Genomic DNA, 21787 nt, shown 5'->3' with positions numbered 1-21787 from the left:
ATGTGCTAACCTCCAGAATGGCGAAACACGCACCATATGGTATATCATACGTAATAGAAGCATCAATGGCCACAGTCTACGGAATAAGGATAAATGCATTGAAATTCATCTACAACACCATCAGATTTCGGGATAGTTGTTGTCGTTTTGTTGTTTTTTCTGTTTTTTTTTTCTTCCAAGCGCTTGGCATGAACTATCCCCGGGACAGCTTCACTCGAACGTTCTCGCATTGGCCAACTTCGGCATCCGACGAACGGTACTTCCGACTCGCTAGTTAAGCGTGACGTATTGAATGAAGTCCGAGAACAGTTCCATCGAATCTCATAACGAAAGATCGTCGTCCGGCTCGAGGCAGCTGAACAGATCGTTAAGCTGATCATCGCGACGCTTCGTTTTGATGACCGTTGTCGGTGGTTTGTGCTCCTTGCGTTTCTAAAATAGACGAAAATTGGGCACAATTAGCTTTGCGGGTTTCAGAAAAAAAGTGTATTAAATTAAACCATAATTGAGGGTGAAAAAAAGCTACATGAAGAGGCCACAGCCCACGATGAGAATGGATGGAATGTTTGACTTTTGGTGAATGTGTCACATATATTCTAAAGCAGTTCTTCTCATTAGTACTTTTTTCAATATTTTTTCAGCAATTTGTGGATATTTGTTGTTTCTTATAATTAAAAAAAGAAATATGACAATGAAGAACCACAAAGCCAGGAACTGAAAATATTTGCGCTGATCAGATCTTCAACATCTAGCAGATCCTGAAGAATTCTCGTGCTGGAAGCTGAAAGAACATTTCCTAAACATCCATTCAGTTTTAATGTTCGTATTAGCAGCACATAACAGCCAACCTTATTAACTGCAGTCTGATGTCTGATATCTGATCAATCCCTGTTTGACAAAGCAGGGACTGTATGGAACATGTATAGTATCTAAAATAAGCTAATGAAATATGGGTTTCATCCATAACTAACGAAACCCTCGTCAGGATGGTTATGTCCAGAGGGAATCTGGCACTGTAAGAAAGACCAATAAAGCTATCGCTTCAATAACGAGCTCTGAGAATTATAGGACCTTTTCGTACCGAATTAAACTTTCTAGCCTCTGGGTTGGATTGATCATGTCAAAAGAATGCCACCGGACGACCCAACTCGTAAGGTGGAATACGGGAGAGGCCATTTTTGTGGTTTTGAAGGACACCCGCTGCAGTATGTTATTAAGTCGTCAAATATACAACCCAACACAGTCAGATATTATTGAAATCAAGTAGGAATTCTGATCCCTTCGAGATGTGGCGAAACAGAATTGAGCTAGAGTTCTTATTTCGAGAAGCGCTTGGAATCCACAAGGTTATGTTCAAAAAGTCGGCTAAAACGATCAGAAACCAGGTTTGGATCGAATTCCCGTAAATTCCGTTGCATAGTCCCAGCTCGAACACGTAGTGCTCTTCTCCGTAGAGGTTACTTGCACGAAAAACTAATTCTTAAAGTACCCCGCATTGAATTTGACTTTTTTTTTCATTTTTCCCCAAGGGAAATGTCCAGTTTTGGATGCGACTGCACCGCAAAAAACATTTCGGAAGCTGCATTTGGGATGCGCAGGATGTTCGTATGGGATGCAGGAATGATGTTTCATGCTCGAGAACCTTCATCAAATCAAAGTGAAAATCACTGTCAAATCACCAAAAAAAGGAAAGTTTACACCGTTTACATATTTTAATGTGTAGTAGTGTGTAGTAAAAAAAATGTGTAGTTAAAACTGACATGAATATCAATGCAGAACAAGTAATTGGAGTAAAACCAATGACACGTTCTTGATGGTGAAAATGTATATTCGAACTTACTAAACACCCTGTAGAAAGATGAATAGAGCCTTTAAAGTCACAGTGTTGTTGTTAGAAACTGTGCTAACTTATAGAAATCTATCAAAAAGCTTGGCTAGACACCTGAGAATTATAAAGGGTAGTGTTTAAAACTTAAACTTAAAAAAATCATTGGGATCTTTACTTATACACTAAACTAATGTTTAGAAAAAAAACTGTAATAAAAGAAATATCGACAGTATGTTCCATCGGTGTAGCAAAATAGCAAACAAAGGCGATGAGCTGAGCATATGGACTCAACACGACAAAAAGGATTTCGCCATTTAAATATTTTCCGCTCAAAACTCGTTCTTCTGAAGAGTTGAACGCTTCAAGTGTACGCTCCGTATCACACCAATGCTGAGAACTAATTCATTTTTAGCCAACCAGATTCGTGGTGATGCATGCTTTCCACTCAACTCGCTAGCACTATAAAAAGAAAACAAAGCATAAGTTAACTGTCTTTTAGCGCGGTTAGAAACGAAAATTTTACATCCGTTCGTCCTCTTAATGTCACCAGCGCTACACTACTGTTTTTGCGTTTTTTGTTTTACACTCTCCACCAACAATTTAAACAATCGTTACCCAACTCTCTGTCAGTCGACGCACAGAAATGTAATTTAACGGTTCGCTGATTGCGCAACTTTTATTTAGCCTGCGGAAAGCGAAATCTCTCGACGGGAAAAAGTGTCTAAAACACACACACACACTCAGAGAGAAGGACAGAGCGCACACCGAGCAAACGGTCGTCAAGAACGTGACCGAACGAGGGTTGCTCTCTCAAGCATTTGCTTTGCAGCAGAACTTTCGTATCTTAAAGTTTAAGTGCGACGAATAAACCATGGCACAGAACGAACCTAGTTTACCGTACCGTACCGTACCGGTCCGGTTGTTTTGTAAATCTGCACCACATTCTGCCCACTTCCGCATTTGGCCGAGTGCATTCGCATAAATCATAATGCCGCAACACGGAATGCCTTACGGCAACTGCCGTACGTGCGTGACCTATTGAACTTTGGAGCGTAAATTTCGCATCGATGGCTTGCAAAAACCCAAGTCGTCCATTCCGTTTCCAATGCTGGCCACGGGTTGGGCTTTACGCAAATGCAATGCTGGCGCTGGTGTCAGTCGTAATGTATAACTGCATGCAGTGTGCTGCCCACATGCTTGCCAACCTCGTTGCCAACACCGAGTGGCCGAAAGGTTTGCCAACGCAATTGCAAAATTCCAAAGCTTTGGTTGTTTTGTTTATCGATTAAACACATTAAATGCTACCGTAAATAAATATTGAATTGAAAGTGCCCTCGTGTGTATGCCCTGTGGGAGGGAGGGCCCAGCATTCTAATGATGCGTCCCTCCCCGGCAATGCGATGCAACGAAATGGAGCAGATAAGCGCACGCAAACAGCACACATCGGGTGCATCGGTAACACTCACAATCAGCATGGTGGAGGTCGTTTTGGTGGCCGATTCCAGGTCCTGTTCCTCGTTCTTCACCGAGCCGGATCCATTATCACCAGCAGCGGCCGCCGCCCCATTCCTGCGCAGTTGCTCCAGCGTCCAGTAGTTCTTGCCGAAGCTGTCGATGTCCGTATCGTCATCTTCGCAGTAGTTTTCGTCCGGATTGATTTCGTCCAAATTCAGCCCTTCCGCCGCTTCCTGCTCCTCCAAAACTGGTGTCCCGGTACACCAGGAAAAGGTTGACGGGCCAATGCGAAAGAAAACAGAAGCGAAAAGCAACAACAACAACAGTCCATTAAATAAAAATCGTTCAAACACGGTTCAATAATTAGGCCGCACAACCAACACCGCGCCAATTTTCCGATTCGGGTCGGTGTTTTTATGCTTTTCAGTACGCGTCCCGAGGACGAGTGTCCCTTTTTTTATCGTTTAGATCGGTGTAGTGATAGGGGAGAACGAAGAACACAAAAAAAAACCGATAGCACTAGCGTCCTTACAGTCCCGTATGTTGTCGACGTCCTCCTCCTCTTCCAGGCTGTCCTCGATGTCCGTGTCGTCCGGTTCGGACTTGATGACACACAGCGGACCGCCGGCACCTTCGTACCGCTTCACGGTTTTCCCGACCGGTGGCCCATCCGGTTCGTCCTCGTCCAGTATCTCCGTCTTGATCGTGCTGAGCGTACCGGAGTGGCCCGGTGCCGCACCGGGCGGTACGAGGGTGAGGCGCCGCGGGCGCTGCTCCACCGACACGACCAGCTGCTGCTGCTGTTGGCCCGGTTTTTGGCGCTTGGGCGTTTTCGGTGTGGTCGTGTCCTCGGGCAACGCGATCGGTGCGTTGTGGCGCCGGAACCGTATGATGATGTTTTTCCCGTCAATGACCTTGTTGTGATTGGCTTTGAACGCCAGGATCGCTTCCTCCACGTTCGTGAACCGTATGAAGGCGTACCGGGTGTGCTTGATGCGCTGCGCGTGACCAATATCGATGCGTTTGGCAGCGGGAAACATTTGCTTCACCGTCTGTACCGTCACCACATTGGGCAGGTTGCCAATGAACAGCGTGTACGGATCGATGTCCTCGGGCTGTACCTGTGAAGGGGGAGAGGGGAAAACAAGGGAAATACGCATCGGTAAGCAAACACAACGTAAAAAAACACACAACAACAGCACACGGTAAAACGAAAGAATGCTACAGTAATCCGTATCTCGGCGGGAAGATAACAGCAATAAAAAAAAGCTGCATACGAATGAAGCGAGACTCCTCTCCGGGGACCGTTGAGAACCTTGCACATACACGTTCCGAAAACAAATTTACATAAACCGCTCGCTGATTGCGATATGATGAGGCTTCCCGTGTGCGTGTGGTGCAGCTGTTTTGCCAAACCGAATGGATGAGTTCCCGCACGAGGCTCACGCACCGGGCTTAAGCTCACCATTGTTTAGCCTTTTCAAACCTCAAATGTCCCCTACCGAAAATGCAAAGATTACTGTTGAAAGGATAAAAACGGCCTGCAAACACACACACACACGCACGCACGAAATGTAAACACAGCCAGCTACAACAATGCTCCAGCAAAGATATATACAAGCAGCAGTAGCAGCACACGGGAACAAAAAAGCTCCACACTCCAGCACTTCGAATGTCCCTTTTTTTGCGTAAGGCACCGGAAGCAAGAATGCTCACAGGGCCTGGCAAGATAAGGGCTTGTGGGACGGGAATGGACTCCGGGCTTTTGGACGGTTGCCAAATAATTTAACGCTCTGACATCAGAGACAGAATCAGAGTCAGTGAGTGTATGATAACAACTTGGTGCTGTCGGTGCACCCGGTGAAGTCTTTCGTCCCCCTCCCTCCCACCTCATTTTGGCGGCCAAAATCTAACATATCCGAACGGACGATACGCGAGTGGCTAACAGCAATGAGCAACAAAAAAACAATAAGAAACACCAAACTATCCACGTGGGTGATTGGACAGTTTTCACCGCTTGACGCGGGTTAAATTATCCAGAGAAAAACAAACGAAACGAAACGAAAAACAAAACAAAACAACTTTTTCCCCCCCACCCCCTCTTCTAGGACTTCTCCACCGTCACAGATGCCAACAGATTCTAAACGTTTGAAATTTTTGAACACTTGCCATGCTGTCCATGCACTCGCCACACTCGGACAGCTGGGAATGGAAAGGTTAGTGATGGGAAACCCGGTGTGGATTCACGAATCTGCTCCAACTTCGGAAGCCGAAGAACCGGATTCAAATCCGAGAAAAACTTTGCAGTCCACTCCGGATTACTTCGGAGCCAACTACGGATTTAGCTCCGGTGACAACTTCGGACTTAACTTGTAGCGTGATCTTCAAGAAGATCAAAATCCGGAGTCAAGTTCTGATTTAATTCCCGATTGCTGCGGATTAGTCAATTCCGTTAATGACTCTGAAGTTGAATTATTTTTCAGTTTTTAATTTTATTAGATTTTTAATAGTTTTTCTAAGTTTGTGCAGCATTTTTTCACAGACTTATACATAACTTTCCAGCGAGTTTTCCACAAGTTTTTGGAGTAGTTTTAATTGAACCTAATAGATTTTTCATATGCAATTCGCCTCTGATCTTTGCTCTTTTCTTCCGATTTCTTGAAGGTTTTTTCAGTCAACCAGCAAAATCTTGGTTTATAATCGTTTTTTCATCATCGTGGGTTGTTAGCGTAGTTTTCTATGGAAATTAGAGGATTTTTCTACAAGTTTTTGCGAGTTTCTAGTGGTACAGAACAAGACAGAACCGATCGAAAATCCGATCAGCGAAGTGAATGATTTTTTTTAGGTCCAGACTTTTTGAGGTTGAAGTTGATCCGGAATTGACTCCAGAAGGTGCCGGAGTTATATGCGACTCCAGGATATGCTGAATTCTACCCAACACTAATGGCAGCTGCTGTAAAGCCGTACGAGCGAAAGACAGAGAGAGCGAGAAGCAGATTCTCAAACAAGTGAGCAGTCTTTTTTACCAGTTTTCTGACCTGAACTGCTTGCTCTACCCATTGCCAAACTGCCGGAGATTAAAGGACATTCGCTAACCTTGGCAGGGCCCAGCAAAAACTGTTTGCCAAACTGTGCCAAAAAGCCCTCCCCTTCCCAGCCATCCCCCCGCCAGCGATTGGTGACACACTGTTACACATTCTATATTACCGTGTCGTGGGTAACATTGTTGAAATGGTAACCACCCCGTTGGGTCACTATTAATTAAACGGCATCATAAATCAAACCGATTCGTTTACACCTACCCGAAAGTAGCCCACCGGGATTACAATGCCATATGCCCCTTGCATTGGCGCTAGGTGGGAGGTGAGATCCCGGTGCATCGGGTACGGTTTTTGGGGCTCGATTTGCATTCCCGATCCCGCGCACATGTATGCATCAAATTTGCATAACAGAGCCTTCTGGAACCGGGCTACGATTTAATTTTCCCCTGCACAGGTAATCCTCGGATCGGAGCCCACTGATGCTGGAAGGTCTGCCCGTGTCCCTGGTGCTCCATCTCTGCTACCCCACGTTTGATTATTCGTGTAAACGAGGTCAATTGAATGAACTGCAGGACGGCAGTTTACTGGATCAATACTTTCCGATACGCTTTCGCACGGCAACCGATGCCGGATGGCTGTCGATGGCAGCTTAGCCTACGGAGAGAGAAATTGACGATTGACAGTGGAAAATTGGACCGTCGGAACGGGGTTTCGCCGCTCACATAGCCAAATGTGGCGCAAATGTGTGTACGAGTTGATTAAAGGGATAAGGCTCCATGGCCGACGGCAGTGCAGATCGTGCTAGCTGAAGTTATCCAACAGCAAGTGGTTCCATTTTTTTTGTTTTTTGGAGCATTTCCACCCGAAAACTCCGCTCGGTTTGCGCCGTTCGACACAGTGCATTACGAAACGGATCAATTTGTAAATGAAGTTCTATCTTAACGCATATCTCACAGTACACTAGCATATACATAGGGATGATGGTCACCAGAACACATAAATTTACATAAAATACACACACACATTCTTCCCATACGGACCAATCCAATATTACTGCTCTCACGACAAACCGGGGGTCCCAAAAAGGTTCATTTGCAAGAACTTGAACGTTGGAAGCAAAGTTTTGCCGCTTATGGCGCTTTTTTTGGAGTTATTTTCCTTCGTTTTTTTTTTGTTGAACTCCCCTCCACTCACCACGGAAGAAGGACACACCACTTTAGCCACGCCGTTTGCAAGTGAAACTTTTAATTCCATCCGAAGTGAAACTTTTCACCGAACCTGCCGAGGCGTTAACAACAATGGTCCGCAGCACTCGGTTCGTGCTGCTGCTGCTGCTTCGGACGGTCTCTGGCAGCATTACAACAACGCTCCGCATAAGCTGAATCGATAAAGCAATTCTCCGGCTTTGCGTCCGCTTTTCTGTGCTCATCCGTACTGACTTCATGCACGGGAAACCATCGCAGCATCCGGCGCGTACTGCATTGGGGAGATTTTGGGCTAAATTGGTTTCCATATGTTTAATGCATCGAAATCATTTATGCTCATAAAAATTAATAAGGCTCACAAAGCTAAACGAATTAGGTCACCAACACAGTCGGGGGAGGGGGGGACCGACGCAGGCTGGGATGTCCTGGGTGAACATTCAGGGCCAACCAGAGCCCATGGTGACGAGCTTGCATGTGTTAGCGACATTTTGTCACAGCAATCTTGTGCTGTTCGTTTTATTGCCTCAACGGTTCGTACAACATTCGATTGACACGGGCCCGATGACAAGGGATGCCAACAATTGGAACCGATCACCGATTGGATGAGTGATGGTCCCGCTGGATAATGGTGATGCTCTAATGGGTGAGTGGTGCCATAATGAACGTTAAAGCAACGCCAGAACCTTTTTCTAAACACTTAAACCTCTAAACACCCAAACAACCCACAAGCAGTGGAAGCATTTCTCTGGGGAAACCTCTTGGGAGGCTTATGCTGTGACAATGCGTACCCTTGTGGACATTTGGGATTATCCAACCCGGGATTGCCGACGGTACATACGGAGCGGGCTTCACTGCACGAAGCGCGAAGGAAAAGTTTGCCACCGAGTCCCGGCAAAAAGTGCAACCGCAGCTGCTCTCACCCGGCAGCGGCGACTGGCTTCTGGCTCGAATTATATATGATGCCCGGACTGTTTACCGTCCCATCCGTTATGGATGAGCCTGGAGTATAACCGCATATTGGCGCATGTACCGTGATGGCCGTGCGTCCCTCATGCGGCACTACTTGGAAGCGTGTGCTTTTGCAGCCCTGCTCACACACATGAGCCCAAGGCAACACCAGTCAATGCCGTACGTGGACGTACGGGCACGGCCAAACAGCAGCCCGAGCACGGGTGGCTGAAAAGACCCGACACACCGTATGGTTGCGGTGAGCATTGTGTACAAGGTTTTTTGGCTTTTTCCCCCCCCCGTATCGGGGCCGGAACGAATGGAACCTCGCCGTGATCTCCACAAACACACACACCCATTGTTTATGGCTGCTGCTTGATGAATGCATGCCGGAAAACTTTGGGAGGAAAAGTTTCACCGGAACGCTAGTTGTACGGTAGCAGGCTAGAAATGCAATCACTTCCGTGGATGTGTGCGCACCCGTGGAATGGTCGTTGTGGAGTTGCTTTATGAACGTTTTTAAGAAATTGGAAGTGGTGAGTACACACTTCAATATTGGGATAGGCGTTAGATCTTCTACACTGAAGGAGGAGGATCGTTCTACCAGAAAAAGTTCTTGTGCTGTGAGCAGATATAACTTTGATGAGTAGTTCAAACTTACCCACCCTGTGTTGAATGCTTGGGTTATTGTAATCTGTGTGTAACTTAATCATTGTCGGACATTCAGATCTATGTATGGGAACTGCAAACTGACTTAATCAAGGGACTGACTCAACTCCGCATTTAAGTAATAAGGTTGTATATCACAACTGTATCTCAGTTGAAGCTCAGGTGCTTTGCCTAACAGTCCGTCGGTGGTAGATGAGAACTCTCGGCTGTCGCGTTCCTTTCTTATTTTTTTGGAAGAATTTAATTATATTACCAAATAGATAAAAAATAAGTCATGTACCTCCGATAAATCTTTATCTGATGCCGAAGCCGAAGCAATCAGGGTGATTTTTTGACCCTGTTATGGGTCGATAGAAGAGTAACGTCGAGTATTCTAGTATTGAAGAAGGAACTAGTAGACTCCTCAAGCTCCGGTGGATTTAAAGTGAAGGTCATAATATTCAGAAGAATTTGGGCTTCTTTTTGGATAACTCCTATTAAAACGACGACCTCTTCTTCTTCTTTAACGGCACAACAACCTCAAAAGGCTTGGGGACTTCTTTTACCTTGTTTAACCCCTAGCGGGATAGTCAAAACCTGCCAACTTTATGAAAGTTTAAATTAAATCTATTAAATCTATTAAATTAAATCTCTTAAATTATTAAAATTCATCTATTAAATCGCATCGCATGTTCCATCTATTAAAATAATTATAAAACATAAAAATGAACCAATGATGGCAGTAATTTCATATTATTTCCTAACTATTTTGTTGCCAGGCCTGCGGAGGCCATTGCTACGTGCTCAATTTGCACGGTCCATTAAAGCCATTGACACGATTCTGTGTGTGAGAGCGTCTACTACACCTAGATCATGCTTGTTTCGCTTCAGATTTCTTGTCATATAATCGGGATCATCAGTCGGAAAGCCTTGTATTGAAGGTTCCTTTATTCAGGTTGGTTTGGATTTCCACCGTTCGACGTGCTGGACCTCAAGATCCACCTCGCCAACGAATACTTGGAGGAACTAACATTCCCTTTAAAACACGGCCACCAACAGCTTACTGTAAGTGTACTGATTGCTAATTTGAACTTTAATGCAAATCATTTTCCACGCCAAAAGAAGTATAAAACGTTGAATAAATTACCCACGACATAAGCTTCAGGCCAATAATGTACACTCACAACAACAACAAGAACCAAACCCTTGAATCGACATCAAAAAACCATTGTAGACACTGGAGAGTCATGGGCATGGCGTGCAGAATGTTATTACGATGCGAAACAGGGGGAATCATCTTACACCGGCCCGGTACGTGATACATATCACACTGTTTTCCCTTCCGAAGCGGAGAAGAAAAAACAATCCCCGTTCGAAAGCTTTAAAAAGACAACACACTCGAACGACGTGTTCTCCCCGCCCCGGGGGAAGCTAACGTTAACGGTTGCTCAGCAAAATGTGAAAAAATGTGAAGAAGTGCTCGATTATATTTCATCACACTTAATGGACTCGGTAGTACTTGTGAGGTTTATGGCACTGCCGCACAGAGCACGTTAAACGGTAGCTGATGATTGTGCCGAACAAGGGGCGCCACGATACGTTATCGTGATCCTGGGTGTAGGCAAACACGTCGTAAATTTGCGTCCCCCTCCCTTTAAGGATACGACATAAGGGGAGGGAAAAGAGAAAACAGATTTCGAAAACAGCACAAATTTCTATTTACAGTGGCGGCGTTCACATGCCGGAGCAAACGTTAGGGCCACATGGCCACCAGCTTTTTACTCACCACGGGCTTCTGATCGGCGTTGCGTGTCTTCCGTTCGACCATGATTTTTCCCGCACCGAAAGGGATCCGTGCAATGTGCTTCATGACGCTGTCCACGTCCGCTTCCGGCTTCAAATGCACCACACAGTACCTGTCCACGAAAACGGCCCCGGTGAAATGGGAGCACACGGAAAGGACAACAAAATAAAGCGGTTAAAAGTGGAGCAAACGCATCATCCAACGAGCGGCGGGGTCACAGATAAGCAGCACCAGTGTCAGCCCTGTGCTATGCGGTAGGCCTCGGGCGGTTTCACTTGTAAGCGTCAAGGATCTACCTGTGCATCAGGGGTACACAGTACACGCGCACACAAACACACACAAACACACACCACTGACCTTGGTGTTGCTGGCCGATGGAAAATCACATTCTCGATGCTGGCCGAGAAGCCTTGGACGACTTCCTTGCTGAGATGGGGATCCGGGAAGCGTAACAGCAGCACGTGCGGCTTCCGCAGCTGCCCGACCGCTTCCATCTCGACCAGTATCGCCTTCCGGGCATCTTCGAACCGCCAGTTCTTGTTTGGATGCTTGATGGGGGACGTTTGCACCGACTTTTCCGCCTGATGTAGATCGTTGGAAAAATCAAACGATCTGCGAAAAGGATGTGAACGGGTAAAGTATTTATTACTCAGGGACCGTACCGGATCAAAGCAACACGGTAGAAACTTAACACACACTCTGTACACTACACGACAGCTACTAAAAACGCTTGAAAACATATGTAAATCAAAGGAAAAAAAAACAGTTAATAAAAAGATGCGTAACTTCTTACATGCGACTCTTCCGACGATTTTTGGCGCCATGCAGCAGGTTCAGCATACGTCGCGGACAGTCGGACATTCTGCGTGCGCTCAGCCCGGAGCAACGTCTGTCGGCCGCGCCGGTTCGAAACGGAATGCCTCGACCATCTCCGACGAGACCGTCCTGGTCGAGCGAAAACGGTTGAATGAAGTCGCGCGTCGGCAGCATCTCCTCGGCAAAGTCGGTAAAATCGAAGTCAGACGTTTCGAACCCGGAATCCACATTAAACCCTTCGCCCGCCGCCTTCCCCAGCATCCTCGGTGGGGCTGACTGCTGACAGCGGTGTGTTGAACCACCAACACTTCCACCACCACCACCACCGTACACCATCATCCGCTTGGCGGTGGCGTGCGGAATCAGTGAATATCGGCTCGATACGCTCGCCCTGCACTGCATCACTTACGGGTACGGGCACGGGAAAATGGCGTTTTATTGGCACATTTTACAACAGATAAATCACCTTTCTGGCAACGGTGGCCCCTTTGCTTCTTGCTCTGGTACGTGCTTGATTTTCGTGCACCGTGTGTCTACACTACCGTACAGTACAGGCGCGTTGTCCTTTCGTCTTCATACAGGCTCCTGCACACAGCTACACATGCACAAAGCAGCTACGGGACAGTTTATCTTCTCAGCCTGCTCGTTCTGCCACGCGTAATCGTTCTCTGTCGCTCGTCCTTTGTGCTTATGCTAACGCGCCACGGTTGGGGTAGGTTTCCGTTTGTATTTACCACCCACTCGATCGATAAGAGCATAAACATCGAAAGGGTCTCCGGTGGGGTGGGGTTGCCGGGAACAAAATGAAAGCTCAGGCGCAAACTCCGACAGTTTCACAGAAATGTTCCGACAGTTTCTTTCGATTCAAACTGCAATAACCCAGACGAAGGTGACCGTTTTCTTTCCACGGGCCGCTTTTTTTTTTGTTCAATTTCGATAGCTTAACTTCTTTAAAACACTACAATATTAAAAAAAAACTGCATCACTCATCGTCTGCATTTTGGGGCATCGTCATTGCAGTTATCTCCGACGGGGTACGGAAATAATCTTCCAGCAACAGAACATGCTTATCGTTGATTTTGTATCTCGATTCTTGCCAGGGTAAAACACCTCCTGGCGGTACCGGAACTACGTCTCCCTGCTGGAAGTTCAACTGCTTGGTAACCATAGGCAACTGACCCTCGAACACGGCAAGATAGCTGCAAAAGTAGAATGCAAATCAAGTTGCCGGGAAAATAGGATACAATACGTACTGTTTTCCATTCCTGTATATTCTCAGCGGATAGCGATTGACCATGATCCGAATGACAACATTGACGAGAAGGAAAAATCCCATAAAGTACAACAAATCCGTCTCGTTGGCCGTTAACGTTGCAAACTCGATTTCGAACGGAACAACAATGTTGTGGAAATCTTTCAGCAACGTGAACGCACTGATACCGCTGATGGCCAGAAAACTGAACGATGTTACAATGTTACATGCTAAAACGAGAGAGAATTCATAATCAAACGTGGATTAATTCAAAAATTCATTGCGTGAGCTTTTTCTCCGCTTTTTTGTTGCTTTCGCTCCATCTCCGAAAAAAAAGGAAAGGACATCTCCGACACTCTTGCACAATTAACTGACGTAAGCTGAAATATGGCCAAACGAAAAGTAATGAAAAGATTTTCATGTGTTACGGGTTTTTTTAAGAATTGTAAATTAAGTTTTAATAAATTTGACACTAACTAATACGTTGAATTGATCACGTTTAATTAATTTGCATAATGCTTTCAGTATTTAATTATTACCGTATTTTACTCGATACCAAATTCGACAGGGGCTGTAGTGTAAACGCAGCTTTATGCATTTGACTTTTCCCTGTTATTTGTAAACAAAAAGGGCCAGAACAGGAGTCTTCTTAAAAAAAAGCAATTTGCACAATGAATATTCTCCCTAAAAAGAGGTGCATAGCAATAAACTTCCTAGTATTAACCAATTTTATAGAATTTGTGGACATACTATAGATTAATGTGTTTTTGGTGTATTGTAGATGGCACGTTCGGACCAAGGATAACATTGCTCGTGTTCGGCGTGATGAGGCCAAAGCAGCAGAGGAAGAGAAAGAACGTTTACGTCGTGTTGCGTTGGCCGATCAGGAGGCACGAATAAATTTGCTTCGGCAGAAAGCACGCAGCGGTCAAGGGACGACAACCGAAACCGAAACCGAAACAGATGTGCACGTGCAACGGCAAGAACACGTCAACTTTTTTACCGAACTCGAAGAAGGGAAACACGACGGTGTGAAACGGTCGAATGTGGAGCATGAGAAAGAAAAGAAGGAAGAACAGGAAAAGTATGAAAAACAAATAGGCTACCTTACCTATCTTGGCCAGGATACAAACGAAGCGCTCGGCAAACGGGACTGGTACGATAGGGCACCGGCTCGAAGCGAAACTCTCGATAAACACGGCAAACCGATAGAAGTTGGTTTGAAGACGAAAAACTATCATGACCCTTTAAACGTTATTCGGAGGTACGTTCCGAGTACAAAGACGGCACTACCGTCTGCACCTACTACCTCTAAGCATGTGGAACCCGAGCAAACAGATACAACTCAGACGACTTCTCCCGCAGATCAATCGAAAATCAAATATGAATCATTGATTGGCCAGAGTAGTCGAAGCAAAGAATCACGGAAACGCAGAGCAAGTGAGAGTTCCCCCGAGAAAACTCATGCAAAGCGGAGCAAAAAGAAACATAAGAAGCATTCCGATAAAAAGAGGAAGAAAGAAAAGCGCAAGAAAAAGAAGCATAAAAAATCCAGCTCCGAAGATGAGGACAGTACTGATGAAGAAGCATTGAAAGCTAAGAAGGTTCAATTGGAGCAAATGCGAAAACAACGAATCGCACGAGAACGTGAAGAGAAGGAAAGGACGGAAAAGATGCTGGCAAAATTACGCGGCGAACCGGAACCCGCACCAAAGCGCAAAGAAATACCCCAAACAGCGGTACCTCGTCAGAAGTACAATTCACAATTCAATCCAGAACTCGCCAAACAAAATTACGAATAAAACTGGACAATGAAGGCGAAATGTACTACCTATTCGAATTACAATTTATTCGCTGTTTCCAGCCCATTTACAGATAATTTCCGAACCACTTGTGATCCACGGGGGATAACCATCGGTGACAGCCACCAAGGTTGTTCTGGATGATGTACTTAAAATTCCATGGGTTTAAGTTTTCTCGTACCAACCGCTCTTCTTCTGCCTTCATGTTTTCCAACATTTCCTGCGAGACTACCATCGCCTTGAACGGCAGCTTAGGGCAAACGATATCAAGAATTTGCTTGGCTTCAACAAATTCTAGCTTTCCTGCCAGTTCCACTATCACTCGACCGCTTTTCACTGGAGTAACGTAGTGATCGATGGCACCTTTACCGCCGCCCATACGCTGGCCCTGACCTTGCTTGGTCACCGGTTGCCACGGTGCCTCGATACGCCAGATCGCAAACATGCGGCTCGTATCCATCTTGCGACCGATCGTAAGTCGCAACATTTCATAATGGCCCCACCTCAACCGACCACCCCCGGTAGCAACTATGCCATACTGCTTGTGTACAAGGGAATTGTGCACCAACTCCGGACCGCGCATCCATTTCAGCTTCTTCTGCATTTTGGGCGCACGAAGATTGCTCGGCAGCTGAGGAACTTTTTCCACGAAGCGAAGCTTGGGTTTCTCTGGGATCGTAATATCTGCAGCAAAAAAGTACGGACAATTGAAAAACCTGCCCCCTGGTGGATCATTCGCTCTACTCACTGTCATATTTTATCGGTGGCGGAAAAAACTTCATGCCGGCAATTGGTTGACCAAACTGACCGTGCAGTAAGCCTGCCAAAAATAAAGAAGGATAAGCTTGATGGAATGGAACGAATGCATTATCATCACGTACCCGACAGCAATGGTCGCAGCTTCTCACAACTGGCCAGCATTTTTGGAGATAATTTAAGGAATAACTAGTGATTATTATACACTTTAACGCAACACAAAATTGCGTAAACACTCCACGGGAGCTTGCCGTGTTTTGATCGAGAAATGCACACTGTCAAGCGTAGTTTCGATCCCCGCCACCAGGTTTCTCGCACGTGCGCTGCCGATCTGTCAATCTGTACAGTGGTGCCAAAAGTACACAAATCAGATCTGTTTACTTCGAATCCCTATTTGATACGGGTTTCAAAATTTCTATATTGCACCGAGATTTACAATATATGTGACATTTCATCCCGTGAAACATGCAGATTACATACTACAGATTCCCCTAGATATAAACCAGCATTTGGAACAAACATACATTACACGATTCTTTAAATGATGGTACCATTTTGATGGAAGGTCTATTGACTGGCCGCTAGTTTACGTACCGGAAAGATAGTGTTGCATAGGTGCACGGTATATAATATTGAATCCTGCAGGTATGTTATCTTTCTTCAGGTAGTATTCTTCTCGTTTTATCGCTTTCCGGCATACCACCGAAGAAGTGGACAGCATTTGTCGTCTGCAAAGAAAAGGAAATATTTCAAAAATGAGCATCGTTTTCTATGAGTTTTTCAGTACAATCACTTACAAAACTGTTGGAGATGATACAGCAGATTGTCTACCTGCAGCAAGAATAGGATGCACTTTGCAGCGTAAATGGTGTATTAAATGCTGAACAATCATTTTGCTTTCTGTTACGGCGAATCGCGATGGTACACCAAGTTATTTTTATTTACGCACACCGATTGTCAGCGGTGACATCTCGTTTTGCACGATCAGATGATTGCTGTCAAGAATTGTAAACAATTCAAATATTTCGTACGCGTAGCATCATCATTTTCGAGGCCGGAAAGTAAAAACAATACCAACACGATGAGGTTCTGTACAATTACGTGTGTCTTGCTGTCCATTCTGGCTGTGGTAAGCACATTCACACGAAAGAATCGAATATCGAACGTAATATGTAAAATGTGCACTCTCTAATTGCTTTCCGTTTTAGATCACCGCAGAATTCTCCGCCGAAGATTGCCGGGAATTGGGCCTTATCAAATCGCAGCTGTTTTGTTCATCGTGCAGTAGCTTAAGCGATTATGGACTGATTGAACTGAAGTAAGAAGAACGTGTCCATTTCACACAAAAGTATAGTATCTTTTAATAACATACCGTGTTGCAGGGAACACTGCTTAGAATGCTGCCAAAAGGACACTGTCGGCGATTCAAAGCTAAAAGTATATCCGATGGCGGTGCTAGAGGTGTGCACGTGCAAGTTCGGAGCGTACCCACAGATACAGGCATTTATTAAGAGCGATCGACCGGCAAAGTTCCCCAACCTTACCATTAAGTACGTGCGCGGTTTGGATCCGATCGTGAAGCTGATGGATGAGCAAGGCAACGTGAAGGAGACGCTTTCCATCACGAAATGGAACACTGACACGGTGCAAGAGTTTTTCGAGACACGATTGGCGAAGGTTGAAGATGACGATTACCTGAAAACTAATCGCGTTTGATGATAATCGTGTTCGGGTAATGAATAAAACACATTTATACAATTATGAGGCGAAAGAGATACTGGTTTCATGCATTACATTTAAGGAACAAGCTGTTGGGAATCAGACTCATGGTTTCTAACTCCTCTATTAGCCACCTTTAGAAATCTGAACTCATCTTTAATTACATCACTAAGTCCTTTGTAGAAATTCTTGTCTTGGCCCAAACCTGACATGAGAGCAGCGACATAAAAACTTAATACCATTTACCTAATTGTTTTACAATCTAATTTTGGTATCTACTACACAATTTCGACTAAAGTTCGTTCCAAGAATGAAAAACTCTTGGAATTACTGTGTTTCGTACCCAACCTTGTTCTCAAGATTCCAATTATTAAACGCTGCGTTGAAGAAGAACAAAGGTGAATGTACGAACTAGCCGTTGTCAATATTAACGACGCATTGAACGCAGTATGTAAATTGGTATGAATAACACAATTATATCGATTGACAAACATTATTAAACATTCCGAGAAAATCCTTTTGCGGTGGTTCCATCCAACGTTTACCTTTCGCATTAATGAACCTATGCCAATTGCTAGCGACACAATTGTTTGAAGGTTCTACTTTTGAAGAATCAAACATAATTGTTTTCTGAGTTGTAAATTTCTGAAGGAGGAATACATCTACGAGCGATTATGTTTACTATTCAAGGCCTAAATCATCTCCGATTTCTACGATGTTAAAAAGATTTACACTGTTCAAGGTTTATAAGAGACCTTTATAAAATGTAAGTGATAGTAAACAACCCAGAAGGGCTCATGCTCACTACAGAGGCATACAACGAAGAGATCATGCTTACTTACTAATCAGGCGCTACTGCAGCTTCGCGGTCTTGGAGTCCTCTAAACCGCTCACGGTCGAGGGCCGTCGTCAGCCAATCGATTATCCCGACCTTTCTGGCGGACGCATCAACGTCATCTCAGTTTGAGCGTTCTACCACGCCTCCTCTGTCCATGTGGACGACCTAAAACGATTTTACGAGCTGGGTCGTCCGGTGTCATTCTCATGACGTGACCAGCTCACCGTACAGCCCGTATAGCTCTCCATAGTAGCGGCTCTTCCATTGTGCTTCCACACTTACGGGGCCAAAAATCCTTCTGAGAATCTTTCCCTTGACCGCTGCTAAGAGAATTTCGTCAGTTTTAGGCAAAGTCCAAGTCTCAGAGGCGTAGGTGAATTCTGAAATTATATAACTACTGTAAAGTCCCAGCTTCTGGTGTTTTGAGTAGAGAAGTTTCCTCAGACAGTTGAGGTCATGCATGGAACTATAATTCCATCAATTCACGAAGACGTTAGTTCCACTAACTGGCTGGTTGAGAACACATTCTATTCTTTCCGGTCCACACCGACCATTGCCGGTATTAGCCGTACCGGATATATAACAAGAATAACGGAACATTTATACCCTTAATTCTACAAAAGAGTAAAGCATTTATAAACACCACAAAATCTTCTTTTCCACCAAAATCAACAGTAGCACAGAGGGTTTTGTTTGAAATGTTTTAAGTGTCTAAACATTTCAACTGAATCAATATTGCAAATTAAAGTTTACGGTTACCTATCTCGGTTGCGTGACAATCGCTTGATAGCACTTCAACTGGCTGTTGCACGCGGGTGGCGTTTTCTCCAAGTATAAAAATGTGTTGTTTATGTGGTCACAAGCAATTATCGAGTGTCTCTTAATTCGCCTCAAATCTCAAATCGACCTGTGCCTGTGCCTATATGTGTGTTGTTCGCGCATGATTAAGTGTCATGTGTACAGATGATCGTGCCTCGTACGAAGAACCAGTTTTAATACTAGAAATTACGGTTTAGTGCCATTTCGTCGAATGGCGTGTATAAATATCGCAACACGCCTGCGATAAACACAACACTCGCGGCTTATCCTTCAAACGAGAAACAATGAAGACTTCCGTAAGTGTCTGACGAACGATAGAAAGTTTGAGGATAAGTTAGATTTTCACATAAAACCTTAATTTCTTCTCCATGCAGATGATTTTGCTGCTCTGCGCCGCAATCGTTTTGGTTGCCGCCGAAGACAAGAAGGGTCCCGCCCGCTATCAGGACGATAAGCAGCATGAGAGTCATGGTCAGCCACAGCAGCAGCAGCAGCAGCATCAGCTGAAGCAGCAGCAATCTCACGATCAGCACCACCAGGCCCCAGCATCGCCACAGAAGCATAATCAGCAGCAGCACGCACAGCCGGCCCCTTACAAGCATAAGCGCGAGGCACCAAAGAATACCGCTGAGGGACAATCGACCACTGCCGCACCGAAGGTAAGCGTAGATCCGAAACAACCGTCGGTTCTTCCGGCCACCGTCGCTGAAGCACCGAAAAACAAGCGTGACACCGTAGCGGCCCAACCTGCTGCCCGCCCATCCACGAATGCCCCACCTAAGACCGGTACTAACAGCCAGCAGAGAAAGCCCCAAGCACCGCGCCCTACCGGTGCCAAGCTGAACCGTGACCAGCCCGCGAACACCGCTCAGTCTGCTACCAATGCTAAGGCTCCGGCTAACGTGAATCAACAAAGTTCTTCCCCGACCACGGCTAACCCCGCCAAGAAGGTGTAAATCACTGAAAGGAACCGAATTGATGGCTGATAATTTGATTATCAATTTTCCATAAAATGTGTGTGTTTTTTGTATAAAAAATAAACACTTTTCAGTTGCAATTTTATGAAGCTTTTGTAGAATTTCTTTCCATCAATATGCACAGTATATGAGGAATGATGCAGAAACAATCGTTCGTAGCTTTCCATTCGTTGAAGTCTCCGTACGTCTCGGGCAGGAGGTTCTTGAAGGAGGAGGTAAAGTTCACCTTCGGCAAGGCTGTCGTTGTTATCCAGTGTCGAGTAGATCTTCCCTTCCAAATAAGACGATGTGAAGATGTGGGAAAGCTGATTTTCGTTAATAACTTTACACAATCCTGCTGGGAGATCTGATACTCTGATCTGACTTAGGACTGGGGACTTTGAAGGACCTTCTACGTTTTCTTGCCTTTGAACAGTTGCTGCTACATCCCGGAGAAATTATACGGTCATTTGATTCATGTGGTCTCGAGCTTCATATTTAAACTCAGCTATACTTTAAGAATAAGTCTTGTGTCCATAAGACCACCCCTCCAGAAGTCGAGGGCTATATTTGGCAGCCTTTTCAGCTGAAGTACCTAAGGACGTAAAACCTCATTGCTCCAAGAGGTAACAAATCGTTCCAAGCAGTGGCTTGACTTTTTGCACCATTGAGTGTGCATACATTAGTTAGGGTAGGATAGAAAGTATCATTCATCTTTTCCCAAATTGCTCAGACAATCCAGTGAGTATTGAACTATACGGAAATTACCTCGAACCATGACCTTATTTTGATTGTTATATCAATGTATTCAGAAATATAAGTTTCTTGTGACGTTAAATATAATAAAGGCGTTCATGAAGATTTTAGCAAACGAACGATAGGTCTTGTATGGTATTATCAGGAATTTGATGATCAAATGAATAAGGTGATACAAATAGCCAACCGTCAATAGAGGTCAATAGACAGCCATACAAAACAGCAGAATTGTTAGCAAACGAGAAAAGGATATTAGAATCTCTTCTACAGATAATATAACTACATGGTAATAGAAATGTGGTGTATTGGTAGCGGTGCCGATCTTCACATGACAGGACCGGTTCAAAATCCTATTCGGACCCAATTCAGTTCAGTTCTTTGACCCCGTTCAGTTCTTTTTAGCTGATAAACCAGAAGAAATGAAGGAATAGATCACGTTTGAGAAGTACCTTACAGCAACGGACAGAGCTTTCAATGCAAGGGAGGTAATGATCGTATCTTTCTGCATCATCTACACTGATGATCATCTTATTCTTCCCATTGTTTACTAATCATAACAATAATGCTTAACTTTAGTAATATACACTACACATCTCATGTGATCTTGGGCACTATCTAGAACTAGTTCTAGATCACATATCTATATCATATCCTTTAGTATTTTACACTTAACCCAGTGGCACGGAGAACTCTTCAAAGTTCCTTCTAAAAAAGTTTTGCCGTTGGTAATTATAATTAATAATAACACTTCCAGAAATATTACAAAAAATTAGGAATTCTGAAACTACTAGTCAGAGGAGTAAAAAATATTCGTTGAAACAACTATCCTTTAGTTTGAAATTCATATACACTTATCGCAATTATCGCACATAAAGAAAGGATTACATTAACTGCAAATTTCAAACGTTTGCAAACATGAAGCAATAGATATTGGTCACATACAACGGCACGTAGAAGCGTAGGGGTTGTGTCGTTTGAGAAAAAAATCCCCCATTACATAACGATAAAGTGTGTCAAAGTGTGATTTATTGCCAAAAAAAAAGAAGCTTGATACCGGCATTGTGACCTCCAGGCAGCTGGAACACAACAAAACAATCGACATTGAAGCCTCATCGACATTACTCATCGTTTACCATCGGGTGGG

The 21787-nt window shown here is 44.6% G+C and overlaps 6 protein-coding genes across 6 annotated transcripts; 3 read left to right on the top strand and 3 right to left on the bottom strand.

The window, feature by feature from the left end:
* Positions 1-321: 321 nt before the first annotated feature.
* On the bottom strand, positions 322-12322 carry LOC128714222 (uncharacterized). The gene is made up of 7 exons (XM_053809097.1): positions 12298-12322; positions 11723-12149; positions 11287-11541; positions 10912-11041; positions 3816-4404; positions 3295-3530; positions 322-432 (listed from the first exon to the last, which is right to left on the bottom strand). The coding sequence occupies exons 1-7, from the start codon at positions 12320-12322 to the stop codon at positions 322-324; spliced, it is 1773 nt and encodes a 590-aa protein (XP_053665072.1).
* A 405-nt stretch (positions 12323-12727) lies between these two features.
* Positions 12728-16447, bottom strand: LOC128711018 (uncharacterized). Its single transcript, XM_053805884.1, has 4 exons — positions 16353-16447; positions 16150-16283; positions 12999-13227; positions 12728-12944 (listed from the first exon to the last, which is right to left on the bottom strand). Exons 1-4 carry the CDS (start codon positions 16445-16447, stop codon positions 12728-12730), a joined length of 675 nt encoding a protein of 224 aa, XP_053661859.1.
* LOC128711016 (leukocyte receptor cluster member 1 homolog) lies at positions 13669-14799 on the top strand. The gene is made up of 2 exons (XM_053805882.1): positions 13669-13691; positions 13779-14799. The coding sequence occupies exons 1-2, from the start codon at positions 13669-13671 to the stop codon at positions 14797-14799; spliced, it is 1044 nt and encodes a 347-aa protein (XP_053661857.1).
* Positions 14867-15720, bottom strand: LOC128711017 (39S ribosomal protein L16, mitochondrial). The gene is made up of 3 exons (XM_053805883.1): positions 15681-15720; positions 15548-15619; positions 14867-15483 (listed from the first exon to the last, which is right to left on the bottom strand). The coding sequence occupies exons 1-3, from the start codon at positions 15718-15720 to the stop codon at positions 14867-14869; spliced, it is 729 nt and encodes a 242-aa protein (XP_053661858.1).
* A 189-nt stretch (positions 16448-16636) lies between the features above and the next one.
* LOC128712004 (selenoprotein F) lies at positions 16637-17271 on the top strand. Its single transcript, XM_053806898.1, has 3 exons — positions 16637-16684; positions 16764-16873; positions 16938-17271. The coding sequence occupies exons 1-3, from the start codon at positions 16637-16639 to the stop codon at positions 17269-17271; spliced, it is 492 nt and encodes a 163-aa protein (XP_053662873.1).
* Positions 17272-19215: 1944 nt separating this feature from the next.
* On the top strand, positions 19216-19887 carry LOC128715226 (proteoglycan 4-like). Its single transcript, XM_053810108.1, has 2 exons — positions 19216-19227; positions 19306-19887. Exons 1-2 carry the CDS (start codon positions 19216-19218, stop codon positions 19885-19887), a joined length of 594 nt encoding a protein of 197 aa, XP_053666083.1.
* The last annotated feature ends 1900 nt before the right edge of the window (positions 19888-21787 follow it).

Source organism: Anopheles marshallii, chromosome 3 (genome assembly GCF_943734725.1).
Source record: "Anopheles marshallii chromosome 3, idAnoMarsDA_429_01, whole genome shotgun sequence".
NCBI lineage: Eukaryota > Metazoa > Arthropoda > Insecta > Diptera > Culicidae > Anopheles > Anopheles marshallii.
Note: the sequence above shows the minus strand (reverse complement) of the source record. Positions and strands in the feature narration are given on the sequence as shown.